Source organism: Eublepharis macularius, chromosome 7 (assembly GCF_028583425.1).
Source record: "Eublepharis macularius isolate TG4126 chromosome 7, MPM_Emac_v1.0, whole genome shotgun sequence".
In the NCBI taxonomy this organism is placed as follows: Eukaryota; Metazoa; Chordata; class Lepidosauria; order Squamata; family Eublepharidae; genus Eublepharis; species Eublepharis macularius.
The window spans coordinates 104,502,146-104,529,854 of record NC_072796.1 but is presented as its reverse complement, the minus strand read 5'-3'; the positions used below and the strand labels follow the sequence as shown (position 1 = coordinate 104,529,854).

Here is a 27,709-nt window from a genome sequence, read left to right as displayed (position 1 = left end):
TTCAGAGGTATGTATCAAGGACAGGCTGTGACTCAAATAACAGCCTCTGCTTGGCATGAAAAAGGCTCCAGGTTCAATCCTTAGCATCTCCAGTTAAAAAGAACCAGGCAGGTCATGTGAAAGGCCTCAGCCTGAGACCCTTGGAGAGCCTATGCCAATCTGAGTAGAAAGTACTGACCTTGAAAGACCAATGGTCTTATGCAGTATTGTTTGTTTGTTTATTATTTAACAAAATTTTATTTCTTGCTTTTCTGCCCTCATAAGGGCCACCAAGGTGGTTAACAAATTAAAACATACATAATCAAATCCCATTTTAAAACCACTGAAACCAACCAAAATAATAACAACAATCAATTAAAGTTAGAACCAGAAGTTAAAAACATACAAAACATAAAAGGCATAAAAACAATTGAAGCATTTTAAACAAAATATTGGGCTTGAAGGGAGGGATTGCTGAGGGAACACCAAATGAACCAGAAAAGTCTTCACCTGCTGGTGGAAGATGACAACAGAAGGGGACAGTCAAGTCTCCCTGGAGAGTTCCAGAATTTGGATGCCGTGATCAAGACGCCTCTCTCTTAATCTCAGAAAGCTGGAGCATCCAAAGCAGAGTCTCCGAAGATGACTGTAGTGGTCAGGTAGGTTCACAAGAGAGTAGGTGGTCCTTCAAGTGCATTTATTTAATCCTACCTTTCCTCATATCTCAAGCTAGTTTACAAATCATACATTTATATCTTTCCTTTCTTTCAAGGAGGTGTACATTGGGTTCTCAGGAAGTCTTAGATTCATAGCAATCACTATAGTATGTGCATTCAGTTCAACAGTTGTTGATTCACCTGAGGCACACAACTAGTAGTGGATGTCTTTCCCTTTTGTTTTTGTTCGTTTTGTTTTTAAGCAACTAGCTTGAAAGCAAACACCAACTAACACAGGTAGGGTTGGGAGTGCTGACAATTCTAGCTGTAATGAAGGTCCAGCATCATCAAAAAAGGGAAGACTATCAAAAGATTGAACTACATGTAGTACCATGATAGTTCTTTAAGAACACACCATTTTTTGTATCTGAAAGGCAGTTTACAGGCTGGAGGAAAATATTAATGGAATTTGTATGACGTAGGAAAACAAGCTCCGGTAAATGCATAATGTTTGAAAATGCCAGCTATGAAAGGCATCTTCTATATATACCTCCTAAATTTAATCTGGAAAGTGGAGTTTAACTCTGCTCCCCTCCCTGTGGTAGAGAAAGAGGGAATGTCCAGGTGGGAGTTCTCCAAATAGTCCCTTTAAACTAGAGAAAAAACGGTTTTATTAAACAGGCAAGTCCTGGGAGTGCCATATTTTGCACTCAGAATAAGCACCATTCCATAGGATGTTCTTCTTGAATCTGGAGGCCTCTTGCATTCTGTATCCAAAGCTGCTGATTTTGTTCAAATGGATGAACTAGCTAATGTGATCTAACTGGAAATTGACATTTTGTCTCTGTTTGCTTTCTTCCGAAATAATCTTTGTTTATTGATTATTGGAAAATCTACCATAATAATTTTAAGAGTGGAATCTTTTGCTATCACTTCCATTGCTTTGGCCTTACTTTGTAACTTTTCCCCTTTATATGAGTATAATTTCCACGCAATCCTAAACAGAGTTACACCCTTCTAAGTCCATTGAAGTCAATTGTGTTAGAAAGGTATAGCTGTTAGGACTGCATTGTTATTTACCTATTCAATAGCCCAAGTGCATCAGATGAAGTGGATTTTTGACCACAATACCCCATACAAAAATATTTTTTCAAGGGGCAGCCATCTTGGTCTGCAGTAGAACAGCAAGATTCGAGTGCAGTAGCACCTTAAAGACCAACAAGATTTTCAGAGTATAAGCTTTTAAGAGTCAAAGCTCTTTCATTGGATATCTAACAAAAGTATCTGACAAAGGGAATTTTGACACTCAACACTTATACCCTGAAAATCTTGTTAATCTTTAACAACATATTTGTCAGTCTTAATTTGCCACAGGGTCATTTGGGATTCAAATGTGTTCAAGTACAGAAAGATCTTTTTATTATTCTTCAGTCAACTAACAAATGATAATTTTGCATTAGAAAAAATTCTGAAAACACTATTTCTCAGATAAATAGATTTATTAATATTTATTCTTTTACAAAATCCAGTATATTACCATCATGCGATGCTATCTCAGTTGCTCTGGCTATAAAGCATAAGATCAATGCAGAAAGAAAAATAATTGCTAGAAAATACCATGGTAAATATTAACAACAACAGGTGGTAAAAAAATTATTTATTTTCATTAAAATTTTTAACACACTTTTTACTTTTTGAAATAAAAATTTGCTTTCAAATGTAAAACCTCCAATTTTAGTACTACTCAAATCCCAGTACTTTTTATTATTTTTGACATTTGAAAACATTATAAACATCACATTAAAAATTGGAGCTGGGGTATTCTATCATCTGTAAATTATTGACTAAAATATACTGAAAAAAGGGATACAAGACATCTATTTAAAAATCTTAATGTTGGCATTTAAGAGTCTCAATTTATGAATTTTTTCCTATTTCAAAATTCATCCAAATATTTAAAAAAATGAAATGGGATTCCCATCAAAATTTCATTCTGTAATGAAATTTCAACCCATTTGTATTAGCAGCCTTGGATAAATGCACAGTCTTCACCGACACAGTACAGATCGGCATAATATGAATAAGATCAGAAAATAACTTTTTCATGTTCCAGAAATAATACAGTAAAAGTTTAAATTAAGTAGCACATAACATTAAGGGTTTTTCCTGAACAAATTGTCTGCTTTGATGCATCTTATTAGGAATCTGTGAAACAGCCAGGACTTTGTTTAATTTACTGTATTATATAGATAACGTAAAGGTAGTCCCTTGTGCAAGCGCCAAGTCATTACTGACCCATGGGGGAACATCGCATCATGACGTTTTCTTGGCAGACTTTTTACGGGGTGATTAGTCATTGCCTTCCCCAGTCATCTACACTTTACCCTCAGGAACCTGGGTATTCATTTTACCGATCTCGGAAGGATGGAAGGCTGAGTTAACCTTGAGCCGGCTAACTGAACCCGGCTTCCGCCAGGATCGAACTCAGGACATGAACAGAGTTTGAGCTGCAGTACTGCAGCTTACCACTCTGCACCTTTTAATATAGATAAACTTGACTAATTATTAGCTACATATACAGTTTTAAAAATCCTAGATGTTTTAAAGAGTCCTGTAATTTCAAATTGCACAGCATTAAATTAAGTTTGAAATTTGTTCATCATATACAATTATACAATAAAAATACGTATTCATTTTATATTCTATTTGAACAAATATCTTACTATAATAAAACAGTTATTTATTATTTAGTTATTTGGGTTTTTAAGTCACAATTCAGTTACTGAAACTGATGCCATTAGAGAATATGAAGAGTATAAAGAAACACACTGCATTTCTCCTATGCTCCTGTAATATCCCTCATTTACACTGATGTAAAAATACAGTCCAGTAAACCTACATATTTCATTGGGCTTAGACTGGTGTAACTCTGCTTTGGATTGCACTCTTAATCTCGAAAGAAGTAAATAATGAGAGGGTGACCTTTTTGTCCATAGAATTGTTCATACAAATGCTTGTATTAACAAAGATTACATACATAGATGCTCTATTTTAACATAATTTGCTGCAAGATTTTTTTTTGTCCTCTAGAGATTATATTTATTTAATAACCTGTCCTGTTTCATTGCACAGTTTCTGGCTCAGCAGCACAGATCCAGATGAAGAACAGTAGATAGTATATAAAATGAGTGTGGACTTGAAGAGCATGGACTTCTGCAAAGATTCTATTGGCATGGAGTTCTCACCATCCTGTTATTGAGAGGTTGAAGAGGCCGCCAGTTGTCCGCCAAAGGGCAGTGGGGTTCATCTGCAGACTTGCTAGAAAGGCTACGAAGCATTTCCATCTGTGGAGCAGTAAAATGAATGTATCGTCAAGGACTAGTCTATTGCCTGGCTAAAACTATTGGCTATGAGATGAGTGGACAATGAGCAGCCACAAGAGACCAATCTCCTCAGAAAACTGTTGGAGTCACTGAATGGAAATACTGCAATGCTTCCTAGGTTCTTTCTTACAATAATACTCGACTGAGCTTGTTTGCTAACAGTCTTCTTGTTCACATAGAAATGATTTGAGATCATGGAAACTTCACATCTTACACAAGACATTTTACATGAGTAGGATCAAGTGAAAGATCTTATACTTGTTCTCCCACCGTGGATACAAGTGCACTGCTGAGACAGAGTACACTTGAATATAAGACCACACAGAAAGTAAGTAACTTGAATGTGCCCATGTAAGATGTGTTGTGTAGAGAGACTCTGAGTTTCTGACATGTATCCCATACAGCATGCACCTTCAAAGGCTACCTATTTTAGTTCTGGACAGAAACAAAGTGGATTGTTTACAGACCAGGGTCACAATCAAGATTGCTCACTTAAGACAACCCAAGGGATTCAACATGATCAATCAGCTGCATTTCAGTCATTTATTTTGTTGAACAGTCATTCCTCATACCATTTTGCAAGCTGTTTTGAAACATGAAAGGATTTGCTCTGATGTGCAAGAGTGTATGTGTATGTAGAGAGTCTGCCATTTTAAAAACACAACAGTTAAAGGTGCCATAAATTGCACAGTTGTCTGAATTATGAGCTGGATCCCAATAAAAACCAAAGCAGATCCAATGATTGGCTTGAATTGTTTATTTACTTCATCTGCAATCCTTATTTACTTAATCTACTGCTGATGAACATTGCAGCTCAAATCACATATTCCACTCCTCTGTTGACATATACCTTTGACATGTATTATGAACTGCATTTATTTCTCTGGCTGAATATGTAAATACAGGACTGAACAGAAACTTGGGAATTAAAACTTTCACCCTTGTTTGTAGTTCTGTTTCTTCTTCTATAAAGATGTCCTAAATTTAATCAACATTGAATCACACATAAATTCTGATGAATAGAGCAAGCCATCAAAAAAATGTAGATAGTTCATTTGAAATAGATATATAGGGAAACCAAGATGGCCGTATTAATTTCTAATATTTACCTGGTCCTCGCTGACAATAATAGGCTCTTTCAAAAGAATCCACGTAACACACTCTTCACAAGGAGGTGTGGTGAAGGACCCTTGGTAGGTCCAATAGCTCCGGTTTTTAGGGAAAAGAATTGATGGATCAAAGTTTGGAAAAGGAGCCTCTTTTCCCTTAAGTAAGTAAAAGAAAAATGTCATGGTTACAGCCAGTTGAAAACACAAGATAAAGCTGAGGTCATAAATAGGTAGAATGAATATCACAATCACTTCTGGCAGAAGCCCTCCCCCTCTCTCTCACACACACACATACGAACACAGAATGGGGGGTCAGAGCCACCAGTAGTGGCTTCTCCCCTCTCAAAAAGAACACACACAACACATTTCACCCTCTCTTCCTTGTGAACATTCTTTCCATTTCTAACCATAAACATTTCTCATTTCTTGCACCTTTTTTAGATCAAGTTTTCCTGCAGAGTCTCATGCTAATTGTGTGTCACTGCCAGTGGCCTAGCCTATGCTTCACTCCTGCTACTAGCTTGACAACCTTCCACTTCCCCTCCCACTTTCCCTGTTATGTCTGTCAAAACAGCTTTCGAAAGCACAGACTGCTTCCTCTTCTAGGGTTGTCAGTTTCAGGTTGGGAAATTTCTGGAGATTTTGGGGGTGGAGCCTGAGAAGGGTAGCGTTTGAGAAGGGGAGGGACCCCAGCTGGGTATAATGCTGTAGAGTGCACCCTCCCAAGCAGCCATTTCCTCCATGGGAACTGATCTCTGTCGCTTGGACATAACTCCAATTTCACTAACTATGGTCCTATGAATTCCATTTGAGGTCCTTAAAGGTATTTCTCATTGATCTGAGTCTTTAGATCCATCTGAATTTCTTCACAATGGAGCAAAAAATATGGATTTGTACAGATTTGAGGACCTGAAAAAAATGGGGAAATTTTACAAACTGCTTTTCACTCCTATTTTAAGGACTTCCTCAACAGAAAAAAAATGAAAATTTGAGGGAGTACTAAAAACAACTAGTTTTTTTAATTCTGAGTAAGATGCATTTAAAGACAGCATTTACCATGGCTTCAGCATTTTTGGAAATTATACATTTGTCCTCATTTGTTGAGCTTAGTCTAACTTCAGATGTGCCCTATTCTCCTTGGCCTTCAGAATCTCTTGTCTTCAGAAAGAAAGGGGGGCTACTAGTTGGTTGGTCAATTTTCTTGTATAGAAGTTTGACCTTGTTGGGTGTCCCTGAGTACGCAGCATTCATCTTTTCTGCTGGTCCCGAGGTCTTAGTTATTATCTAGCTGGCTTGATTTATTAAAATACCACTCATGATATTGGCTTACAGGAGCATACTATTAATCTCATCACTGAGAAACCTGATGTAAAATTCTCCTAGTTACCTTTGTCTTAATATTATGTATTTCTTCAAGGATTCTCTTCATTTCTGGCTTGGGAGTCTTCCCTATCTGTAATGTGGAAACCACAAAATGAATAGCCGTTAAAGTTTTTTTTGCCAAGTGATAAATGATCCCTGGTGGTATAAGCAATTAAATACTATTATCAGGGCTTTTTTTCTGGGAAAACTCAGTGGGTTGCCCTCATAGAAAATGATCACATGGCTGGTGGCCCTGCCCCCTGATCTCCAGACAGAGGGGAGTTAGATTGCCCTCCGCGCCACTCGGCGCGGAGGGCAATCTAAACTCCCCTCTGTCTGGAGATCAGGGGGCAGGGCCACCAGCCATGTGATCATTTTCAAGAGGTTCCAGAACTCCGTTCCACCACATTCCAGCTGAAAAAAAAGCCCTGACTATTGTGATTAATTTTTATGGAGTTTCTAATTATTAAAGTGCCAAGTGCCAATCATGTGCAATAATAGTAAATGTTCATAAAGTTCATAAAAATGCCACTAAATATTTAAAGATACAGAACAATCAAAGAGTATAATGTCCAAACACAGTCCAACTGGTGAACAGTTCAGAGTATAATGTCCAACTGGTGAACAATTCATGAAACATACTGTTTTGCTTCATTTTGAAGAATGTTGTTCATTGTAGTTCAATTATGAAATGGACCTTCCAGGATCCAAGTTTAGCAGAAGAGCACCGAGGCTGAACATTACATTCAATATACAGCTGTATATTGAATTGTTCACCAGTTGGACATTATACTCTGAACTGTTCACCAGCTGTACTGTGCTTGGACATTATACTCTTTGTATGTTCTGTATCTTTAAATATTTAGTGGCATATTTATGAACTTTATGAACGTTTACTATTATCGCACATGATTGGCACTTGGCACTTTAATAATTAGAAACTCCATAAAAATTAATCATAATAGTGTTTAATTTCTTATATCACCAGGGGCCTTTTTGGTTTCTCTGTTACAGTCTATTTCCGGTGGAGCCCATATTGGTTAGCAAGTGATAAATGATGACAACATGCAAAATTGATCTTTAACTATCCCATCTGTCAGGTTAATTAGTAACAATCTGAGAACATGTTGAAAAAGCAACAAAAATAACACTTGTTGACCTAAAAACCCTTCAGTCAAAAACATTTAGAATAAACTATTGACTGTTCATTTAACTTGATTTGCTGTCAATGTGAATGCATTAGCTGGCTACTACTATATTTAATTTATCTATTGAAGTTTGAAAGGCATTTAGAGGTTCAGAGGTGGAGCTGATGAAAGACAGAGTCACAGGAAATGTTCACTTTTGGCCAAACCAGACATGATATTTGTTATGTATTTGCCATGGGAACTGGCTGCCATACTCCAGTTGCCACTCCCTAGTGGGAGCTGCCTGTAAATGCACTGCAATGGCCCATTTCTGAATGGCACTGTAGTGTTGGGGGAGATATAATATCCCACAACCTTGGCCAGCTCATTCCACCATTAAACTATTTATGAACTCTATTTTACCACCTTGACACCAGCTCTTCTGCCATCCAAGGTGGCTAACTCAAAAAATCATTTATGATGCTTTTTTATTCATCATCAAACTTTATCATAAATCTTTATTGTATTAGCAAAAGGCCATAACAGCAATACAATACAAAATTAATTAATTTATTTACATTTGTTTTATTTTACCCTACCTCTCCCTCCAATGGGGACCCAAAATGGCTCACATCATTCCTCTCTGCCACCTTTTATCTTCACAACAAGGCTGTGACGTAGGTTAGGCTGAGAGTGTGTGATGGGCCTTTGGTCACCCAACAAGCTTTTGTGGCAGAGTGACAATCTGAACATGGGTCTTTCAGGTTATAGTACAATACTCTAACCACCGTACTAGGCTAAGTCTATATTTTATTGAACATGAATGCTAATTCTATTTGATAGAAGGAAGACATTCTAACAAAGTGCTAAGTGTATTTTATTGCACGGCAGATTCAGAATAATCACATGTTGAGTACATTTCTCTAATGTGACACAATGTAATATAATGCAGCACATAGGGATCCCAAGTGGGATTTCCCCACGGTTTACATTCCTGTCTGCTGGTCACTGGCAACCAGTGGGAGGTTTCGGGCCGCCCACAGAGATCGCCCGCCACCAGCAGGCACTCCAGGAATATGTGTGGCATGCTTGCTCCCGGGGGACATGATGTCCTGAAGTGACATCATCATGCTGGCCATGGGCGTGCTCCTGCACCTTGTTGGAGCCAATTTTGGCTCCAAACGAGCCAAAATGAGCCCTGTGCAAAGGAGCATGCCTGTACCTGGTGTGATGTCACTTCCCAGATGTCACTTCCCAGAAGTGACATCATCACCCAAGAACAGGAGCATGTGCACATGAAGAGAAGCTTGCTCAGGACACGAGGTCCACCCCCCCCCCACACTCCTACCAGGAGGGTATAGGGATCTGGCAACCCTACTAGTACAGCATGTTGTGGCAGAATTGAATGTAAATACAACTAAGTATACTAATATTTGTAAGAAAGAATAATTCGGGGCTTACTTGTAGAAGAATGGCCAAAATAACCACACCATCTGGTTTTCTCACAGCATCTGCATAATTACTGTACTTTGAATACCAGTGTACCACATGAATCTGAGAACAAAGGAAAACATTGCAAATGCTATTATGCAGTAATATGGCAGAAAAATACTGATCCACAATCTTGCCAGTGACTTGTAGAGAGATGTACAGGACTATTTTCATCCTCACGCCTAGTCCCTCACAAGGTGCAATCCAGGTGAAATGCAGCTTTATGAAATGCTGTATGTGGGGCTGCCCTTGAAGATAACACAAACCAGAATCACAGTGTACAAACCCCAAAACAAATAATCACTGATTTATGGCTACAATATTTATACTTAATAAAATTACATTTGATCCTTACAAATTACGTAGTAACACGACTAATGTGATCCTGTATTACAAATTTAGAAAAGTCCCATCCTTCTGATATTGCTGAACAGCTTCAATGAGCATCTAGATGTAAGCCATTTCGTAATTGACCTTCCTCAGAAGTTATTTTTAATGGATCTTCCTCAGAAGTTGTCTCCCTGAAATTAATCAAATCATAACACAAGGGATGTTAGATCACTTAGTTAGGACAGTGAGAGTAGCACCTCTCTTGTTTCCTGGGGGTCATTTCCTTGTCTTGTCTCCTATTGGGCTAAACAGGGCAATATCCTGCTTCTTCTCTCTCCTGCCACACTTCTTCTCTGTCTCTGCAAGATGTAGTCAGATAGCTAGGATCTATCTCTCCCCCTTTCCCTCAAGTATGTAACTTCCTCAAATAAAGCTTTTGCCTCTCTGACCAGCTCGGCGTTTAATTCCGCAGCGTTGTTTAACACTCGCTCTAACAGGGTAATGGGCCACAGAGGCAATTAACGCAAGCTGAAGTTAAGAGAGAGCAATAAAAGTTCTGCTGTAGCCGCAGGCTAAAAGCACAGAGGGCAGACAATAGAGGAAAGATGGCTGACTCCTACAGTGCACAGCAGGGGTTCCAGGTCGACCGACTACAAGACGGGAGAAACTACGATCTTTGGGCAGAAAGAATAAAAGCCCATCTTATTCAACTGGACGTCTGGTCTGCAATAACAGATGAAAAACCGACTGGAGATCCACAGAAGGAAGCCAAATGGGTCAAGCAGGACAATAAGGCAAGATCTATTATCATTAATGATTTAAGTGATAAACAATTGATAAGAGTTATTCATGAGCCCACTTCTAGACAAATGTGGAAGTCTCTTCTAGAAATAAACCGTCAAGAATCAATTAAAACTAAAATTTTGCTAATGAGGCAATTGTATCGGATTGAGATGAAGCCACAGGAACAGCTGAAAGATCATATTGCAAATTTCATGGAATTAACACAGAAATTAAGATCCCTTGGAAAGGAGATCCAGGATGAGGATCTAGCTATAATTCTGCTATCTAGCCTTCCTCAATCTTATACAAGCATTGTACATGTTTTGGAAATGAGAGAAAGTCTAAGCTTAAACTATGTACTTGCAAGACTGCAAGAGGAAAGTTTTAGCAAACTGGATCATATAAGTGAGCCAAGAGAGCTAGCTTTAAGAGTCAGTTCAAGAAATGATTTCTCCTGCAGCATCTGCAGAAAGAAAGGACATTTAAAGGAAGACTGTTGGTTTCGTGATTCACAGAGAGTTAGCCGCCACGAGGGACGGAAACAAAAGGCTTTAGGAATGCTAATGCAGCCATTAAGTCACCTAATGCCGATGGTCAAAGGAAAAGCAGATCTGATAAGAATTGTTTAAATGTTGGTAAAACTGATCAAAGCATATGCAAATGGGCAATTGACAGTGCATGCACTAACCACCTTTGCAAAGACGAGAAGTTTTTTAATGAGATGAATGAAAGCCACGATAAATTGTATACGGCAAATGGAGAGGTTTTAACGGCTCGGGGACAAGGGACGGTATCTGCATGTTGTGTGCTACCCAGTGGCCAAACTAGAGAAGTGCAGATCACTGATTGTCTATACGTACCTAAAGTTAAATCTAATTTATTATCGGTTTCAATAATGGCAAAGAAAGGAATTGAGACTGTATTCAAAGGAGAGAAATGTTTTATTAGCAATGAAGGTGAATTAATTGCACAAGGCACATTAGAGGATGGCCTGTATATGCTGGATTGCTCTGAAGGCACAGTGAATTTAATTGAAAAGTGCACTCACAAGAATTGTACTAGTCTTATCCATAGAAGGCTTGGACATGCTAATATGGATTATATATATCAGCTTGAAAGGCAGAATCTGACTAATGATTTGCAAATGAAAAAATGTCCTGATGCAGAGAAATGTGTTTGCTGTATTCAAGCCAAAGGCACAAGACCTTCTTTCACCAAACAGAGTGAGAAGCAGACGACAAGACCACTGGAGCTGATTCACAGTGATGTCTGTGGACCCATGGGAACAGAAACACCCAGTGGAAGTAAGTACTTTCTGACTTTTACTGATGATTTTTCAAGATTTACTGTGATTTACCTGCTCAAGGAAAAGAGCCAAGTACTGGAAAAATTCAAGATGTACCTAGCAATGGTGCAGAACAGATTCCAGAGAAAACCAATAGCTATCCGCACAGACAATGGAGGCGAGTACGTGGGGAAGGAGATGACAAGCTTCCTAGCAGATGAAGGAATAGAGCATCACCTGACCGTGCCATACACCCCCGAACTCAACGGGATCGCAGAGAGGAAAAATCGTTCTCTCACAGAAATGTGCAGGAGCATGCTGCAAGAAGCACAGCTACCTCAAAAATATTGGGGAGAAGCTATCAACACTGCTGCCTATCTGCAGAACATGCTACCTACAAAGGGTGCAAGCAGCACACCATTTGAACTGTGGTACAACCGCAAGCCCAATGTAAGGCATCTGAGAGTGTTTGGATCAAAAGCCTACACTTATGTTCTGAAGAAAAAGAGGTCTAAGATGGATCTCAGAACAGAAGCAGGCATATTTGTTGGATATGCACTGGGATGCAAGGTATATCGAATCCTCAACCCAGAGACAGACACGGTGAAGATCCGCCATGTGGTGTACATTGATGAAAAAGAGAAGGCAAGCAAGCCTGACACCAGAGAGTCTACACCAAAGGAAGCTGATGCAGCACAGCAGCCAGAAATTGTGCAACTCTGGGACCTGACTGAGACGCAAGAGACACCTGCAGAGCCCACAGAAAGAGAAGGGGAAGCAGAGCCAAGTGTCAGACGCTCAGACAGAATAAACAAAGGAGTTCCACCACTGAAATTCTCTTACCTGGCAAAAACAGAAGCTGTACCAGAACCTTCTAGCTGGGAAGACATAGAAGGAATGCCAGCAAGAGAAGCAGAGAAATGGAGAAAAGCTGCAAAAGAAGAAATTGACTCTCTGATCCAGAACAAGACATGGATTCTCACAGAACTACCACCTGGAAAAAGGACAGTAGGATGCAAATGGATTTTCAAAACCAAACTTGATGCAGATGGAGAAGTACAAAAGTACAAAGCAAGACTAGTTGCAAAGGGATATTCCCAGAAGTATGGAGAAGACTATGATGAAACCTTCGCACCAGTAGTGAAACACACTTCAGTAAGAACACTACTGAGCATAGCAGCCGCAAGGAAGATGCAAGTGGAGCATCTGGATGTGAAAACTGCTTTTCTTCATGGAGAGCTGGAAGAAGACGTGTATATGACACAGCCTCCTGGATTTGAACAGTCCAAAGACAGAGGACTTGTATGCAAACTGCAGAAGAGCATTTATGGACTGAAACAGGCTGCAAGGGCCTGGAATCAGAAACTGAACCAAATGCTCATCAAAGAAGGATTCAAGCAAGGCGGGGCAGAACGCTGCCTGTACTCAAGAAAGAAAGACAACAAATGGACTTTTATTCTGATTTTTGTAGATGATATTCTCCTTTGTTATGAAGATCAACAAGATTGTGATGAAATAATTCAGCACCTGAACCAAGAGGTTGAAGTAAAGCGTCTTGGAAATGTCAGCTTTTACCTTGGAGTTCAAATAGAGCGAGAGGAAGATGGAAGCTATCTTCTCAATCAAAAGCAAAAGATCATGGATTTCCTAGACTACATGGATATGAAAGATGGAAAACCAACATGTACTCCAATGGAAACAGATTTCCTGAAACAAAATGGAAACAATGAACCTCTGAGAAACATCAAAGTATACAGAGAAGCAATTGGAAAACTGCTCTACATAAGTACAGTGACCAGACCTGACATAGCAGCAGCAGTTGGAATACTGTGCAGGAAAAGTGCATCACCAAGTGTGAATGACTGGCAAGCAGTCAAAAGACTGGCAAGATACCTGAGAGGTACTGCACAACTGAAGCTCAAGCTACCAGCAAGCGACAATCCCAGACTAGTGGGATTCATGGATGCTGACTGGGCAGAAGACATCACAGACAGAAAGTCTACCAGTGGACGAGTATTCTTTTATGGTGGAGGAGCAATCAGTTGGACAAGCAGAAAGCAAGACCTAGTAGCAGCATCAACTACAGAAGCTGAATACATATCAGCAGCAGAAGCATGCCAAGAACTCAAGTGGATTCTACAACTATTAGAAGACTTGGGGATAAATGAACCCAAACCTATACAACTCTTTGAAGATAATCAATCTTGCATAAAGCTTGCAAATACAGAAAGAATTGGATCAAGAACCAAGCACATTGACATAAAGAATCACATTGTGAGAAATATGCAAGAAGAAGGGCTTGTTGAGCTACAGTACTGCCCTACAGAAGAAATGATAGCAGACATCCTCACCAAGCCACTTGCCAAAGAGAAATTTCAAAGTCTATGAGAAAGACTGAACTTTGTGGACTTTGTACACTAGACATTGAGAAGGGGTGTTAGAAATAACAATGTCTGGTGTACTGCAGCAGCAAGAAGTAAGAAGAGCCTACCATGCAGGGGGCAGCAAGGATCACTTAGTTAGGACAGTGAGAGTAGCACCTCTCTTGTTTCCTGGGGGTCATTTCCTTGTTTTGTCTCCTATTGGGCTAAACAGGGCAATATCCTGCTTCTTCTCTCTCCTGCCACACTTCTTCTCTGTCTCTGCAAGATGTAGTCAGATAGCTAGGATCTATCTCTCCCCCTTTCCCTCAAGTATGTAACTTCCTCAAATAAAGCTTTTGCCTCTCTGACCAGCTCGGCGTTTAATTCCGCAGCGTTGTTTAACACTCGCTCTAACAAGGGACACCATGCAGCTGTGCAGGCATTGACTGTAACATAAGAATACTCAACACACATTCAAAGAACAATCATGTATACACGACATGGATTGTACATGCATTCACTGTAACTTGTGAACATAGATTCTGAGCTCAAGAGCATTACAGATCTCTCTGCCTTCATACTCTCCTTCCCCTGGTCTCTGGATTGGATAATCTTAAGAAAATTTAAAGGAACGACCCACACAGCACAGCTCTTAAATTTACCAAAGTCTATCCTGCAGCCTTTCATACATTGGAGGTTTGTTTCAAATCCTGAATCAACTGTCGCCTTAGAGGGAGGACTTCATCTGTTTATCTACACAGAGGCTGACATTCAGGGCCGTTTCCACACAGCTTACCTCTCTTCATAATGTCCCGGTAGATCGTGCAAAAAACACAGATCGTGTTTCCTCGTGCGAGATTTGCACGATGTCACGTGACATCGCGCAAATCTCGTGCAAGAAAACGCAATCTTCCACGTTTTTTGCGCGATCTACCAGGACATTACGAAGAGAGGTAAGCCGTGTGGAAATGGCCCAGGTCAAGTTAAGTACATTAACAGATAACTTCTGTATTCCAATGTAAACATTCAAACTGCTGCTTTATAGCATCTGGAGTAACCGTTATGACTCACAAAATGAACAACATATAGGATAATAATATAGGCTGAAAGCAAGAATCATATGGGCAGAAACTAGAATACTTTTTAAATCTACTAGCAACCAAGCTAATGGCTCCTGCACTCACTCTGCAGCGGGCTGAATTGGGCCTGTTTGGGGCCAAAATTGGCCAACTGCGAAGTACAGGAATGCTGCCAAAGTGGCACGATGGGCCCTGGAGTGCTCCTGTGCTCCATAGTGGGCTGAATTCAGCCCCAAATGGGCCAAAATTGGGCCACAGCAGAGTGCAGGAGCACTCTAGGGCCTATTGCACCGCTCCAGTCGCACTCCTGTGCTGCACAGCAGCCTTATTTCTGCCCGTTTGGGGCCCAATCAGGCCCATTTGGGACCAAAATCGGGCCACTGCAGAGCACAGGAACACTGCTGGGGAGGCGTGATGGGCCCTGATGTGCTCCAAATGGGCCCAATTTGGCCTCAAATGGGCCCAAATTGGGCTGCTGCAGAGCTCAGGAGCACTCCAGGGCCCACCGCCCCACTCCAACAGCACTCCTGAACTTCACAGCAGCCCAATTTTGGCCCATTTGAAGCTGAATTGGGCCCATTTGGGGACAAAATCAGGCTGCCGCGGAGTGCAGGAATGCTGCCAGGGTTGCACAATGGGCCCTGGCATGCTCCTGTGCTCCACAGTGGCCCAACTTCGGCCCCAAATAGGCCCGATTTGGCCTTAAATTGACCGAAATTGGGCCACTGCAGAGTGCAGGAGCACGCCAGGGACCATCATGCCGTCTCAGCCTGTTTGAGGCAGCTGCCTTCCCACTGCCACACCAGACCTTCCTGTTGCTTGGCCAGGCCTTCCCAAGCCTCTGGAAGCCCTGAGGCAGCAAGCCTTCCCACAGCCGTGCTGGGCCTTCTCGAGCCTCCAGAGGTCCCGAGGAGGCAGCAGGAAGGCAAACCGTGTTGCCGAGGGTTCCATTCTTATCCCTGTGTACTGCTCCTGCACAGGGATAAATAATGAGTAATCGGCAAAACAGTTTGCCTTTTATGTCTTTGGATAAGAATATACTTGAGCCCATTATGATTCACAAGAGCTCCTAATACAGCCTGTGGTATTCCTGATTAGGCCCCTAGTTTTGTTGTGGGAGAAACCAATACTTTCTTAAAAGAGGTAATTGTAACTTTGAGATAAATGTTCTTCATTATGTCTTACGAATATTAGAAAGAACATAGTGCCCGCAAGCTTTGCACTTGACATTGCAGGCCCAGGGACTTCACTTCTCTACATTGGGGGTGGGGGAGAGGGTTGCAAAATTGCAGAGAACGTTTGCTTGTTTGTTTACTCATTTATAGCTACAATACCACAAGAACATATCAGTGTGTGAAGATAACAACACAGTGCAAGTCTGATACAAAGTCAGCCTGATGTAAAAATTCTGAAGGAGCACTTATTATAAGATCCAGAGTCTGTCATTTTGTCCATTGATGGGATCTGGGCTTGGTGGGGGGAGGCTCCTTGTTCCAGCAAGCAGATGGACAAAGCCACCAGGAAACTGTTTTTGTTCTCAAGAAACAAGCTGCCAGGACCTCATCCTCTCATAGGATAACATTATTAAAGCACTTGGTGGCCAACAGACCTCATTTATAATGTCATTAATCTGCTTAAAATGGTTTCAGAACTGAGAATGGAAATGGAAATATTTTGAATAATAACTGGACAATATTTCCCTGGAATTTAAGACTGGTTTTCCTACTCAGATTAGGTGGGAATGATAGGGAGGCATTTTATATCATTTACCATGCAAACACTCACCTCTCCTGCATACCTTGTTGCATCCACAACATGCTCAGAGCCTTTGTCATCTGTAGAACCCCAGTGGATGTGGAGCTGACGCAGCCTGTAAATTCCTTGGAGCGGTCCACCCCTCAATACTGTAATAAACAACCTCCGTTAATAGAAAATAGTCAGCTGCCAAAGCAATGTACAACCATGCAGTGTGGGAGCTTTTTAAAAAAACAGTACCTGGAATCTGTTGTATTTTATCTTTTGGAGCGTGGCTTCCCACTTTTTAAAAGGAAGCATCTGTAACATTTATTCCAAGTACTACTATAATGAGCAGAAATTACCATTGTTCATTTCTTTCAATAATTAGGGAGGGGAGATTCATAGGGCTGTCAGGTCCCCCAGTGGGGGCGGGGGATCCCCCACTGCCACCCTCCACTCCTTGCCACCACTCACCCAGCCAGCAGGAGGGAAAGGCAGAGGGACAGGGCCCCCCAGGTGCATTCCTAGTGCAGTGTGATGACATCATTCCTGGGATTGACATCATCACACAAGCCCTGGGAGCCCAAATCGGCCCAGTGCAAAGCGCAGGACCTCTCCTGAGGCCTTTGCAATGTCATTCCTGGAAATGATGTCATCACACCACCCTCAGAGCATTTCCGCACTTTGGTCACACACTAAAAGGAATCAATATGATAAGTTCCCCCTGCCAGAAGGGTAAGGGGACCTTGCAATGCTAAGGGGAGAATAATCACAATCCATCGTCATGGTAATTTAAAGAATAAAAAAATTATTGTTGCATAAGCTTTTTGGAGCTTTTTTTTTTGTTACTTACAGTCAATACAAAGGAACAGAAGGGTGGAAGTCAGAAGCCCCAGAGATTTTAGAACTTTGTTTGGGTATATGAGACATGAGGTCAAACAGTAGTACTATAGCCAACAGTTGTAGACAGAAATCATATTTCAGAACAATAACTCACACTTGTCATTCATGCATTAATTACATGTCACTTTGTGGGTAGAGAGGGAAGTTGGGCTTTTGCCAAAAAATCACACTTGTCTCATCTATAAATAGAGCCTGCCTTCCAACTAGATGAACAGTAAAATACAATGGCAAGGAAAACACCTGGAACTAAGGAGTAATCCTTCCACATAACAGGAAATGTATTTGAAAATTTCATTTTAAGAACCTTAATACAAAACGCAGTCCATCATCACAACAGCATGGCTGGAGACTTCTCCTTTTTCTAATTAGATGTAACTAATGTTAAGGAGGTTTTTTTCCATTTATTGTGGCCATATCCCATTTTGCAAAGAGCTGAAATAGGATAGAAGAAAAAAAAAGGTGTTTGCCCAGTTTTTTAAATGGAATCTGTCCCATCTTTCCGTTTTCCATTTTAGCAATTTATTACAGATTTTATAGTTATTTTACATTCCTAGGTTCACAGAATCAGCATTGCTGTCAGATGGCCATCTAGTTTCTACTTAAAATCTCCAAAGGAGGAGAGCCCACCACCTTCTGCCTATTATTGCTAATTAATCCCCCGCCTATCCTGCCTATTATTTTAACTCAGTTTTATGTACAGTGCTTCTGCAGTCAAGCTCTTCAGCTGTTTTGATATTGGTCGTCGTGGGATTGCTTCTGAGTGTAGCTGTTATTATTGCTAATTGCATATTCATTTTTAATAACATGGTTGTGAACCACCTCAGGTAGCTAGTTTGGAGAGACAGCATATAAATTTTAAAGAACAAATGAAATGTCTGGGGCCAAAAGCATAAGAATTGGACTGGCTGACCACAGAATGATCAAGAGCAGAATATGAGTCTCTATCATGTGGCTATTCAAACATTTACAGCTACACTAGCAAAACCCAGATGCAATGTGATTGAAATCTTCCAGGCCATGTGGAGGAGCCATTCGACACAAAGAGTTTTCCAAACAGATACCCAAGTAAACATCTGAAAGGATCAGAGTTTCTTCCAGAATTTGTCTTAACACACCTTTGACAGCACACCCTTGTCTTAACTGTGAATTGAAGTTTAAAAATAAATGCAACCAATGTCGTATAATGTGTTTAGGAACATTTTAGATCCCGTTATATTTCCCCACGCTGTTCCCATGCCCTTTTTTAAAAAGGGGGGGAACATTTTCCCCACTTTATCACTTAGCATTTCTAGGTTTTTAACTTTTATGTTGCTCAGACCCGTATTAAAGTACAGGTGGGGATGTGATGGAAGGTTCAAGTTCTGCTCTCCAGGAGCCTCAGCCAATCACTTTCACACAGTGGACTGGAATGTTGAAAAGGGGAGAAAAAGTTTCAGTTTAACTGCTGAACAACTGACAGAATTGAATATTGTTGGATTTTGGTGGGAGACAAGTTAGCTTGCTGGTTAGGCAAAGAATCCATTAGGGGCTTTAGGTATTCTGAAGATAGGTAAGATTTCGGTGCTGTTCCTGTTCCATGTTATGAAGTTTTAATTAGCAAAACAGGAAGCCTGCTTTGTAATGGTTGCACTCTTTCAGGCCCCAGCTCTCTGGTAACTTTGTTACTATAATACTGAGAAGTCAGTCAGTCAATCTTTATTACGGTCATGGACCACACAATAATAGCATACAACCCAGTCATGGTAAGTCATATTATTTACAAATCTATTCACTAAAATTTCAGGGTACAGAGTCTTAAATATTTAAAACCTTAAAACCTGAGTGCCTAAGACCAAATTATTAAATATTAAAATCCTTAACATTATAAAATATTTAAATATTTCCCCCTGTAAAATACTTCCTAATCCGTATGGCTTGCACAGCAAAATTTGCCACCTTTAATGTAATTTCATGGTCCTTATCGGCTAAAAGCTTATCTAGATAGAATCTGTCATTTCTACCTGGGAACCGATTACAAATTGGAGTTATGAAGATTGCCCTAATATTTTGATAAAGCTCACACTCGAAGAGTACGTGTCCGTAGAAGTCTGGAGAAAGGGAAAACAAAGAAACAACAAAGTCACACATACCACTGGAATAAATCTGTTTGTTTGTGGTTTTATCAAGCTGACTATGTTTCCTTCAAGTCTATAATCTCCTCAAAACAGGCCAAGTGAATACCAGGTGGTAGCAGGGCCAGCGCCACCATTGAGGTGGTGAGGCAGGCACTGCAGGTGCCGGAGGGGGCGCCGGAGGGGGTGCCGGGGGCAGAGGCACGTGCTACAGAGCTGGCGTGCCTCGCCTGCAGCTGCTGCAGGCAGCCAGCCCTCCGTCACCGCCCCTACACGCCCCCAGCCAGGCACAGCAGCCGCAGGCCAGGCAGGGCAGAAAGCGTGTGGAGCACGGGCAGCCTCCATGCGCTGCCCCAGCCACCCACTGGCCAATGGGCCCGGCTTTGCTGCGTGATGACATCACCACATGGTGATGTCATCACACAGTCCAGAGGGGCGCGCGCACACTGCGTGCACGCGCACGTGGGGGTGGCCGTGGGCGCCAGAAACCCTGGCGCCAGCGGTGGGTGGTAGCAACCTGAGTCCAGGCATTACCTCCTAGAATGGGAGGTGAAACTGACAGAGCCTTCAGGAGGCAAAGAGGAAATGAACAAACCTTCTGGCTCTGTAGAGAGGGGAAATTGACAAAGCCTTCCGATCTCTTTTAAAACTCAGCTTCCAGCTAACATTACAACTCCCTTCACGTGCAGTCCTCGTGTAATTCATCATTTGTAGCTTGGCTTAGAGGGCTAGAAAACTAAGCAATCTCAAAAGCACAAATTATAAAAAAAGAAAAGTTTGAAGGGTATGAAATTTAAGACCCTAGTTTCTAGGTATGGAGGCAGAGTGTTGTCATATAATTAAAGGGGAATTGTAAGAATTCACAGGGGAGATCTCATTTCTGCATTTCCTTTCTCACTTTTGCCTTTCCTCTTTACCTCCCCAGTCCTTCTCTCCCACTTACTCACCTATCTTTTACTTCCCCGCCACCCTCGTTTATCTTTTTCTGTTCCACTCACACATCTTTAGCATATGCTCCCCCCGCTTTTTAGTTGACTCCTTCCTGTTTTACTCACTCCTATATTTTACTTCGTCTGTATTCTAGCCTCTCTCTCCCCCCCCCCTTCTCCCTCCCCCATATTTACATTAACTGAAAATTGGAATCCTTAGCAATATTAGTTACAGGTTGCTTAGAAATTTCCCAAATGGCTGCCAAGGTCTCACAACGTAAACCTCCATGATCTCAATGGCATACTTTTCTTTGAGAAAAATACATTGTCTAGGATATTTAGATTTCTCTAACCCCCCTTTTTTCCATTTAATATTTTTCTGCAAACCTGGGGCTTTCACTAGGTGAGTAGAACAGTATTTCTTGTCTGTTCCTTCCCCCATTGTATAGAATTTTAGATCTTCCCTCTATGGCCTGGTTCAAAATGTACAAGAGAAGTTGTACATTTCATAGCTCCTATCAGACTGCCTGGGATTTGAGGCTCAGCCTCAAAACTTACCAGGAGGAGGGGACGGGAAACAGTTAGGGGACAGCCACCCAGCCACCCCAATGGGCACCCAGGACCAGAACAGACCAACAATTGAAGGGGGGAAGGAGGCATCCCAGCCACAGGAGGGCAGAGAAGCACCCAAGCCTCAGAGAGTCAGGCAAGGCAGGTGGAAGCCAGCTAGCTCCACCCTCCAGTGGTGGACCAGGGGGCCAGGCAGGGAGAGTGAGGACCCCCAGGAGGGGAGTAGACCTGAGGGAGGAGGCACAGGAAGCAAGGGCAGTCAGTCAGCAGCCTTACCAGCCCAGGAGGAGAGGCAGCCAAAGCAGCACAGAGCCACGGCCCAGCCTGCAGGCCAGCTAGAAGGCAGTAGCCTGGTCCAGGTGAAGCTGGGAGCAAAACAACCCCAGGTAGGGCTGCCTGAGGCATGCTACAGGAAAACTTGGCAGCCAGCAAAGGAGGCACAGTTGTGACTGCCCAGGGCAGCCAGCACAGCAAACCCAGGTGTGGCTGCCTGAGTCAGCCAAGGCTGTGGCTAGAGTTCAGGAGGGGTGTGTGGCTGACAGGTGGAGCAGGGAATGGGGGAAGGGATAAAAGGGAAGTCCACCCACAGGGCGGGGTGGGTTGTGGAGAAGCTTAGGAGAGCGAGCGAAACTGAGCATAAGGAAGATGAAGGGGAGAAGGAAGAGTAAGTCCAGAGGAGGGAAGGGGCCAGCTGTCATGGAAGGCAGCTGGGACTCTGTCAGGTTGAACGGGCCTGCGAGAGGATTGAGAGGGTGCAGTATACCCCCCTCCTTCCACAGAGCAGGAGCCCACATAATCCCTGATGGTACCCCTGGTCCAAAGCCAGGCATGCTGGTGCCTCACAGGACAATACCCAAGGCAGAACCTGACATAGACTCAATGTGATCAAACAGAAATGATTAAACGGCATCTTGCTAGTAATCCCGTTACTTTTATCCAGGGGTCATTTCGTAGAAAAAGAGCTGGAGGAACTCATTAGCATAACTCATTAGCATACCTCATCAGCATATGCCATGCCCTTTGACATCACCAGAAATGGTTCATTGGCATAACTGACTTGCATATGCCACACCCCCTGGCATCAACTATCCTGGCTGTTTTGGACCCAATCCTGGCCATTCAGAGCCGAAATTGGGCCCAAAATTGCAAAAAGGGGATGAAAATGGCCGGAAGGGGCCCAAAATGGTCAGGATCAGGCCACTGCTGAGCAGGAGAGTGATCCACCGTCAGAGGCCCGATCTGGGCTGTTTCAGCTCCAATCCAGGACAAAATGGGCCCAAAATGGCCAAGAGTCAGGTGCGCGGGGCCACCTGACATGTGACCTCTTTGGGGAACTGCCGGAACAGCGTTCCGGTGTGTTCCCCCTCAAAATGAGCCCTGCTTTTTATCTAACCCCTATTTTAAATCCAATTATGACCAAAATGTTGCTACTCAGCAAGCCTAAGCAAATCTACTCAGAAGTAAGCCTAATATTATTCAATGGTGCTGACTTCCAGAGAAGTGGTCTTAGGATAGCTGCTGTAGAGAACTGAAAGTGGAATGAAGTAGACATGATTGCATGTACTGTATACACCAATTTCTTTTCTCCAGTCAATTCACTGTACACATCACTACTAACAATGTACTCTCTGAGAAAAATGATTCTGCGACTCAGTTTGGAATACTATTGCCACCATCTGTTTGCTGCTGATTGAGCTCCCATTTAAATGCATGACAGGCAAGGCAAAGAGCTTCCCCATGGAACACGTTTAAACTGTGCTGTAAGCTAGACAAAGTAGCTATATGTGCTTACTTTGCACTCTGTTGAAATATTCATTAGGGCCACGGCTCTCTGAGGTGCAAAAACTCTGACACATAACTCCTTTGCACAACATGTAGAATTGTTTAGTTGAAGTGGGTATCTCTTTGCTCCTTCACTAGCATCATTTTTAAATTTGGTGAACGTTCCCTACTTGGAGTAGGGGACAGAAACTTCAGGGTCTTGCTAGCAAAGGTGTCTAATGCGCATGTACCAACTATTGTATCTTTCAAGAGTTGGGAGTGGTCCTGATCACCCTTTTGACTAGGTCTGTTTTAAACAAAGTTACATACAGTACAGAGTATAGTGATTAGAGTATTGGACTAGGATCTGGGGGGCCCAGATTCAAATCCCCTCTCTGATATGGAAGCTTGCTGGATGACTTTGGGCTGGTCACACACTCTCAGCCTGACCTACCTCACAGGGTTGTTATAAGGATAAAATAGAGGCAAGGAGACTGATGTAAGCTACTTTGGGTCCCTGTTGAGGAGAAAGGTGGGGAATTAATGAAGTAAATACAAATAAATAAAAATAAAAATCCATCTGGAATTATGAAATATTCTTTGCAGGGGGGTATCCAAGTTCACAATTTGTTTCTCTTACCTGTAAATTTCACATATTCTCCATTGCTAGATTTTTCTTACTGAAGGTGGACTGTCAAAACAAATTTTGTCCATTGTGGGCTTTTCACACAAAACGGCTAGTTTTGCCCAGGATCTGCTGACTGTATTCTTCAAGTATGAATGCAAAGGTCTGGTGGCAAACTCAGACCAACAAAAAAAGGGAAGGTGACAGTTTATGCATCCAGCAGGCTATGACACATAGGGCAACAGATTTTTCTATACATCAGATGTCACTGATGGCCAGGTAAAAAGAAATTCTAAAAGCCAAATAATGTAGTTCTAGCCCAGGTGAGCCTGATCTCATCAGATCGCAGAAGCTAAGCAGGGTCAGTCTTGGTTAGTAATTGGATGGGAAACCTCCAACAAAGACCAGGGCTGCAGAGGCAGGCAATGGCAAGCCACCTGTTAGTCTCTTGCTAGAAAACCCCCACCAGGGGTTGCCATAAGTCAGCTATGACTTGAGGGCACTCTTCACACCAGTTATATATAGCCATGGGGAGACCAGGTCTTATAAATGTGAAGGTTTCAAAAGCCTCACCTGTTGCAAGATTTACAGTGACAGGTGATAATTCACAAGTGAAAATAGTGATGCTCCCTCTTCCCCAAGATACAAAATGATATCTGTGCCAGGTTGCTTTATTATTTAAAAAAAAGTAACAGTACAGAGCAGTTGGCTATGTCAGTAAGAATATATTAACAGGTCCAGAAATAAATAAACATTGCCTCAGCAGACTGTTTTGACACGTTCTTTGTCATTATGTTCAATAAAGTCAGCTATGCGTGTTTATTAATGTGTAATTATGGGGCTTGAATTTCCAAGAAGGAAATTTTCCATCTAAAGCAATGCTATTGTTCGTAATTGAAAACAACTGTTAATAGAAATGAGGCTTTTATTGTATGATAGTTTGGCATAGAATGAAGAGCACCTGCAAAAGGGTAGACTTTATTCCTGATCTCTCTCATCCTACCCCACTGTTCTAGCCCAAGGCCTCTTGAACTACCAAATGTCTTTGTTTGCAGCCTAAAAAAGGAAAGGAACCTATGTCTCTAGAGGAAGAAAGCTGATAACCCAATTTACTGTGGCAATCCCTGAAGGCTTTTGTTTGAACAACGTTCAAGTTTTTTGACCTCCAGCAATGGCATGGAATTTCAAAGTTGATGCTAACACAGGTCTTAAATCCTTTTGTGCCAGGACACTGCTGGTCACATGACAGTGATTGATACCCTATGTGCTGGAATACCCAAAGATAAAAGATGTGTTAAGCACAGAGGGAAGGCTTAACTTTGACTTTTCTGTCTGTAGTTGGCACAGAAATGCCTGCACAAAGCACCATCTCTCTGTTTCAGCTGTGTGATTCTTCTCATTCTGATTGGTATGCATCAATGCAAAAATAAATCACCATCAACAACATGAAGTTATGTAAAGATCTCTAAGAGCTGCATGAAGAATGGATAAATTCTGTCATGTCCATAAGATAAATGAGGACAGCCAGACGAGAGGGAGAAGCCTGGCTCCACACTGACATCAATAGCAGAATTTCCACTAGGATGAGTATCTAAAGAGCCAAATCCTAGGACTTGGTGCTCCAGCACATGTGCATAAGATAGGATGTAACAACAGCTACACTAGGATCACATAACACGACATGAATGTGTGACACCTTGCCTGTATGTAGTTGTAACCGTTTAAAATAAACAACCAAGGGTTCTAATCCTTAAACACTGGATACAAGTCCTATCGAAAACGATTATCCAAGCACCTCCTTAATAAATATTTGGGAACTGTAACTTAATTGTGTGGTCAAAAACTTATAAAAACCACTTGACTTAGGCCAAACTAGAGATTACATAGGAAATGCATGTATCAGTCTCTCAGCTATTAAAAAAATTAGATTCAAAGGGTGCCGTGAGGAGTGGAAGAGAAGCTGCTTAAGTCAAAGAGCTGACCACTTAAAACTCCCCTTTCCAGCTGCTTTCCAACCCATGGAAGGGTAGGGAAAGCATGGAAGAAAATTCTACTGAAATAAATAAGAATTACTTAATCATAAGTGCCCCGTGGCACAGAGTGGTAAGCTGCAGTACTGCAGCCCAAGCTCTGCTCACGATCGGAGTTCGATCCCGGCGGAAGCTGGGTTTAGGTAGCTGGCTCAAGGTTGACTCAGCCTTCCATCCTTCCGAGGTCAGTAAAATGAGTACCCAGTTTCCTGGAGGTAAAGCGTAGATGACTGGGGAAGGCAATGGCAAACCACCCCGTAAAAAGCCTGCCAATCCCCCTATGAGTCAGTAATGACTCGGTGCTTGCACAGAGGACTACCTTTACCTGTACCTACTTCATCATAAATGAGGTCAGAATTGCAGAACCAGTCCTTAATATTAAACTAGAAAAAGTGAGGGATCTTAGCTGAAGTGAGTTGTGAACTGCAGGCACCGTCTGATTCATGCTTGTAAGTATTGCATGGGTCCTTCCCAGAATGGTGAATAAATAGTAGATTAACAGTTGTTTGAGCAGAGTCTCATCAATCTCAGTACTATCCATGTGTGTTTAAGGCAGACTATATAAATAACATAAAAAATAAATTAAAATAAAGATTGGCTTTTGGAGTACCCAGTTCTCACCATATTTAGGCTAGTTAAAAACACTGTTGCATGAGCACAATATTTTAATATTGCTACTGATACAAGGTTTGTTCAAATTTTGTCAATGATTTCTCTGTGAAGTATAGCATAGAATATGACTATACAGGCAACAGATGGAAACTTAGAAAATAGATACTGAAATACTTCTATTAAAGTGACAAACACGTAGCAAATAATGCTTTTAAACTTCTTAACCTCATCTGGAAGAGTGGCATCTATTAAACTCAATCTGCAGGAGCAGACTGGACCAAGCGGGTTGAACCAAACGGCCCCTACGATGGTATGAGACTGCACCTGTTGCCATTGTTGCCACAGCACCAGTCCTAGCTGCATAAGCCCTGTGACGCCACCAGCACCACAGGGCCACTGGGCTCAGCTTTCTCCTGGCCCCTTTAATCCTCCAGGGGAGTGGTCCACGGGGAACTTTTCCGAGTAAACCAAAGGGACAGTCCATCTCTGTCAATCTTCACACAGTTACCAAGCATTCCCAGATTTGAAGGACAATATTTATTTATTTGTTTTTACTTCATTTATACCCTTACCCTTCTCCCCAATGAGGACCCAAAGCGGCTCACACCATTCTCCTCTCCTCCATTTTTTCCTCATAGCCCTGTGAGGCAGATTATGCTGAGAGGGCGTGACGGACCCAAAGTCACCCAATGAGCTTCCATGGCAGTGTGGAATTGAAGCCGAGTTGCCCAAATCCTAGTTTGCCACTCTAGCACTACAGTGTTGGCTGTTTGTATATCCATCAGGGTTTATGTCACACTGAAGACCAATGTGCATGATATTTTATGTTATATAAATTACAAATGATATATAATTATGTTAAAACATTATGGTCTGTTCTGTGCTTGGATCCAAAAGTGCCTTTCTGTGTGTGGAAGGCATTGCCAGCTCACAGAAGGCCAATTTACATCTCATGCAAGAATATTATGCAAGAAATGTACAATTACATTTAAAGCTGTTTTTCCACTTGTGCAACATGTGGTATAAGCAAGATCACAAGAATGGCTTTAGAATTTTCTCTTTGCGCACAGTGTGAGTTCTTGCCCAAGCACTGCTGATGGTTCTTGGTATATTTATTTATTTGGTTTTTATCCTGCTCTTTCTACAAGATATTCAGGCAGAATACTGTTCCCCATGCCATTATAAGCTCTATAAGGTTGTTTACACCAGAGACAGAGATTACCCCTTTGTGGCAGCACAATTGGCTTATAATCTATTGCATCATCATGGAAATCAGTCCAGGCTTCCAATTGTTAACAATTAATATCATATTTTCCTTTGATTTTAGATTTTGGGTTCAACAGAAATATTACAGGCTCAAGTATGTAGTTCTTTACAATAATGTGCCACCGGCCATGGGAAGTTTGCTAAAGTTAGAACATGCCTTTCTGCTTACTTTCAAGCTTTGGATAACAAAGGCCTTTGGCTGAAACACTGTCCATTGT

General features: G+C 41.8%; 1 protein-coding gene across 1 annotated transcript in view; it reads right to left on the bottom strand.

Annotated features, from left to right (window-relative positions):
- Window positions 1–3,531: 3,531 nt before the first annotated feature.
- The window catches only part of LOC129333457 (carbonic anhydrase 3-like), a 30,812-nt gene continuing 6,634 nt past the window's right edge, over window positions 3,532–27,709 (bottom strand). Inside the window, exons 3-7 of the mRNA XM_054985143.1 lie at window positions 16,733–16,851; window positions 9,078–9,170; window positions 6,515–6,580; window positions 5,128–5,283; window positions 3,532–3,979 (exon numbers count right to left, since the gene is read on the bottom strand). Of these exons, the coding sequence (XP_054841118.1) occupies window positions 3,860–3,979; window positions 5,128–5,283; window positions 6,515–6,580; window positions 9,078–9,170; window positions 16,733–16,851 (554 nt within the window). The 3' untranslated portion in view covers window positions 3,532–3,859. The remainder of the gene's footprint in view (window positions 3,980–5,127; window positions 5,284–6,514; window positions 6,581–9,077; window positions 9,171–16,732; window positions 16,852–27,709) is intronic.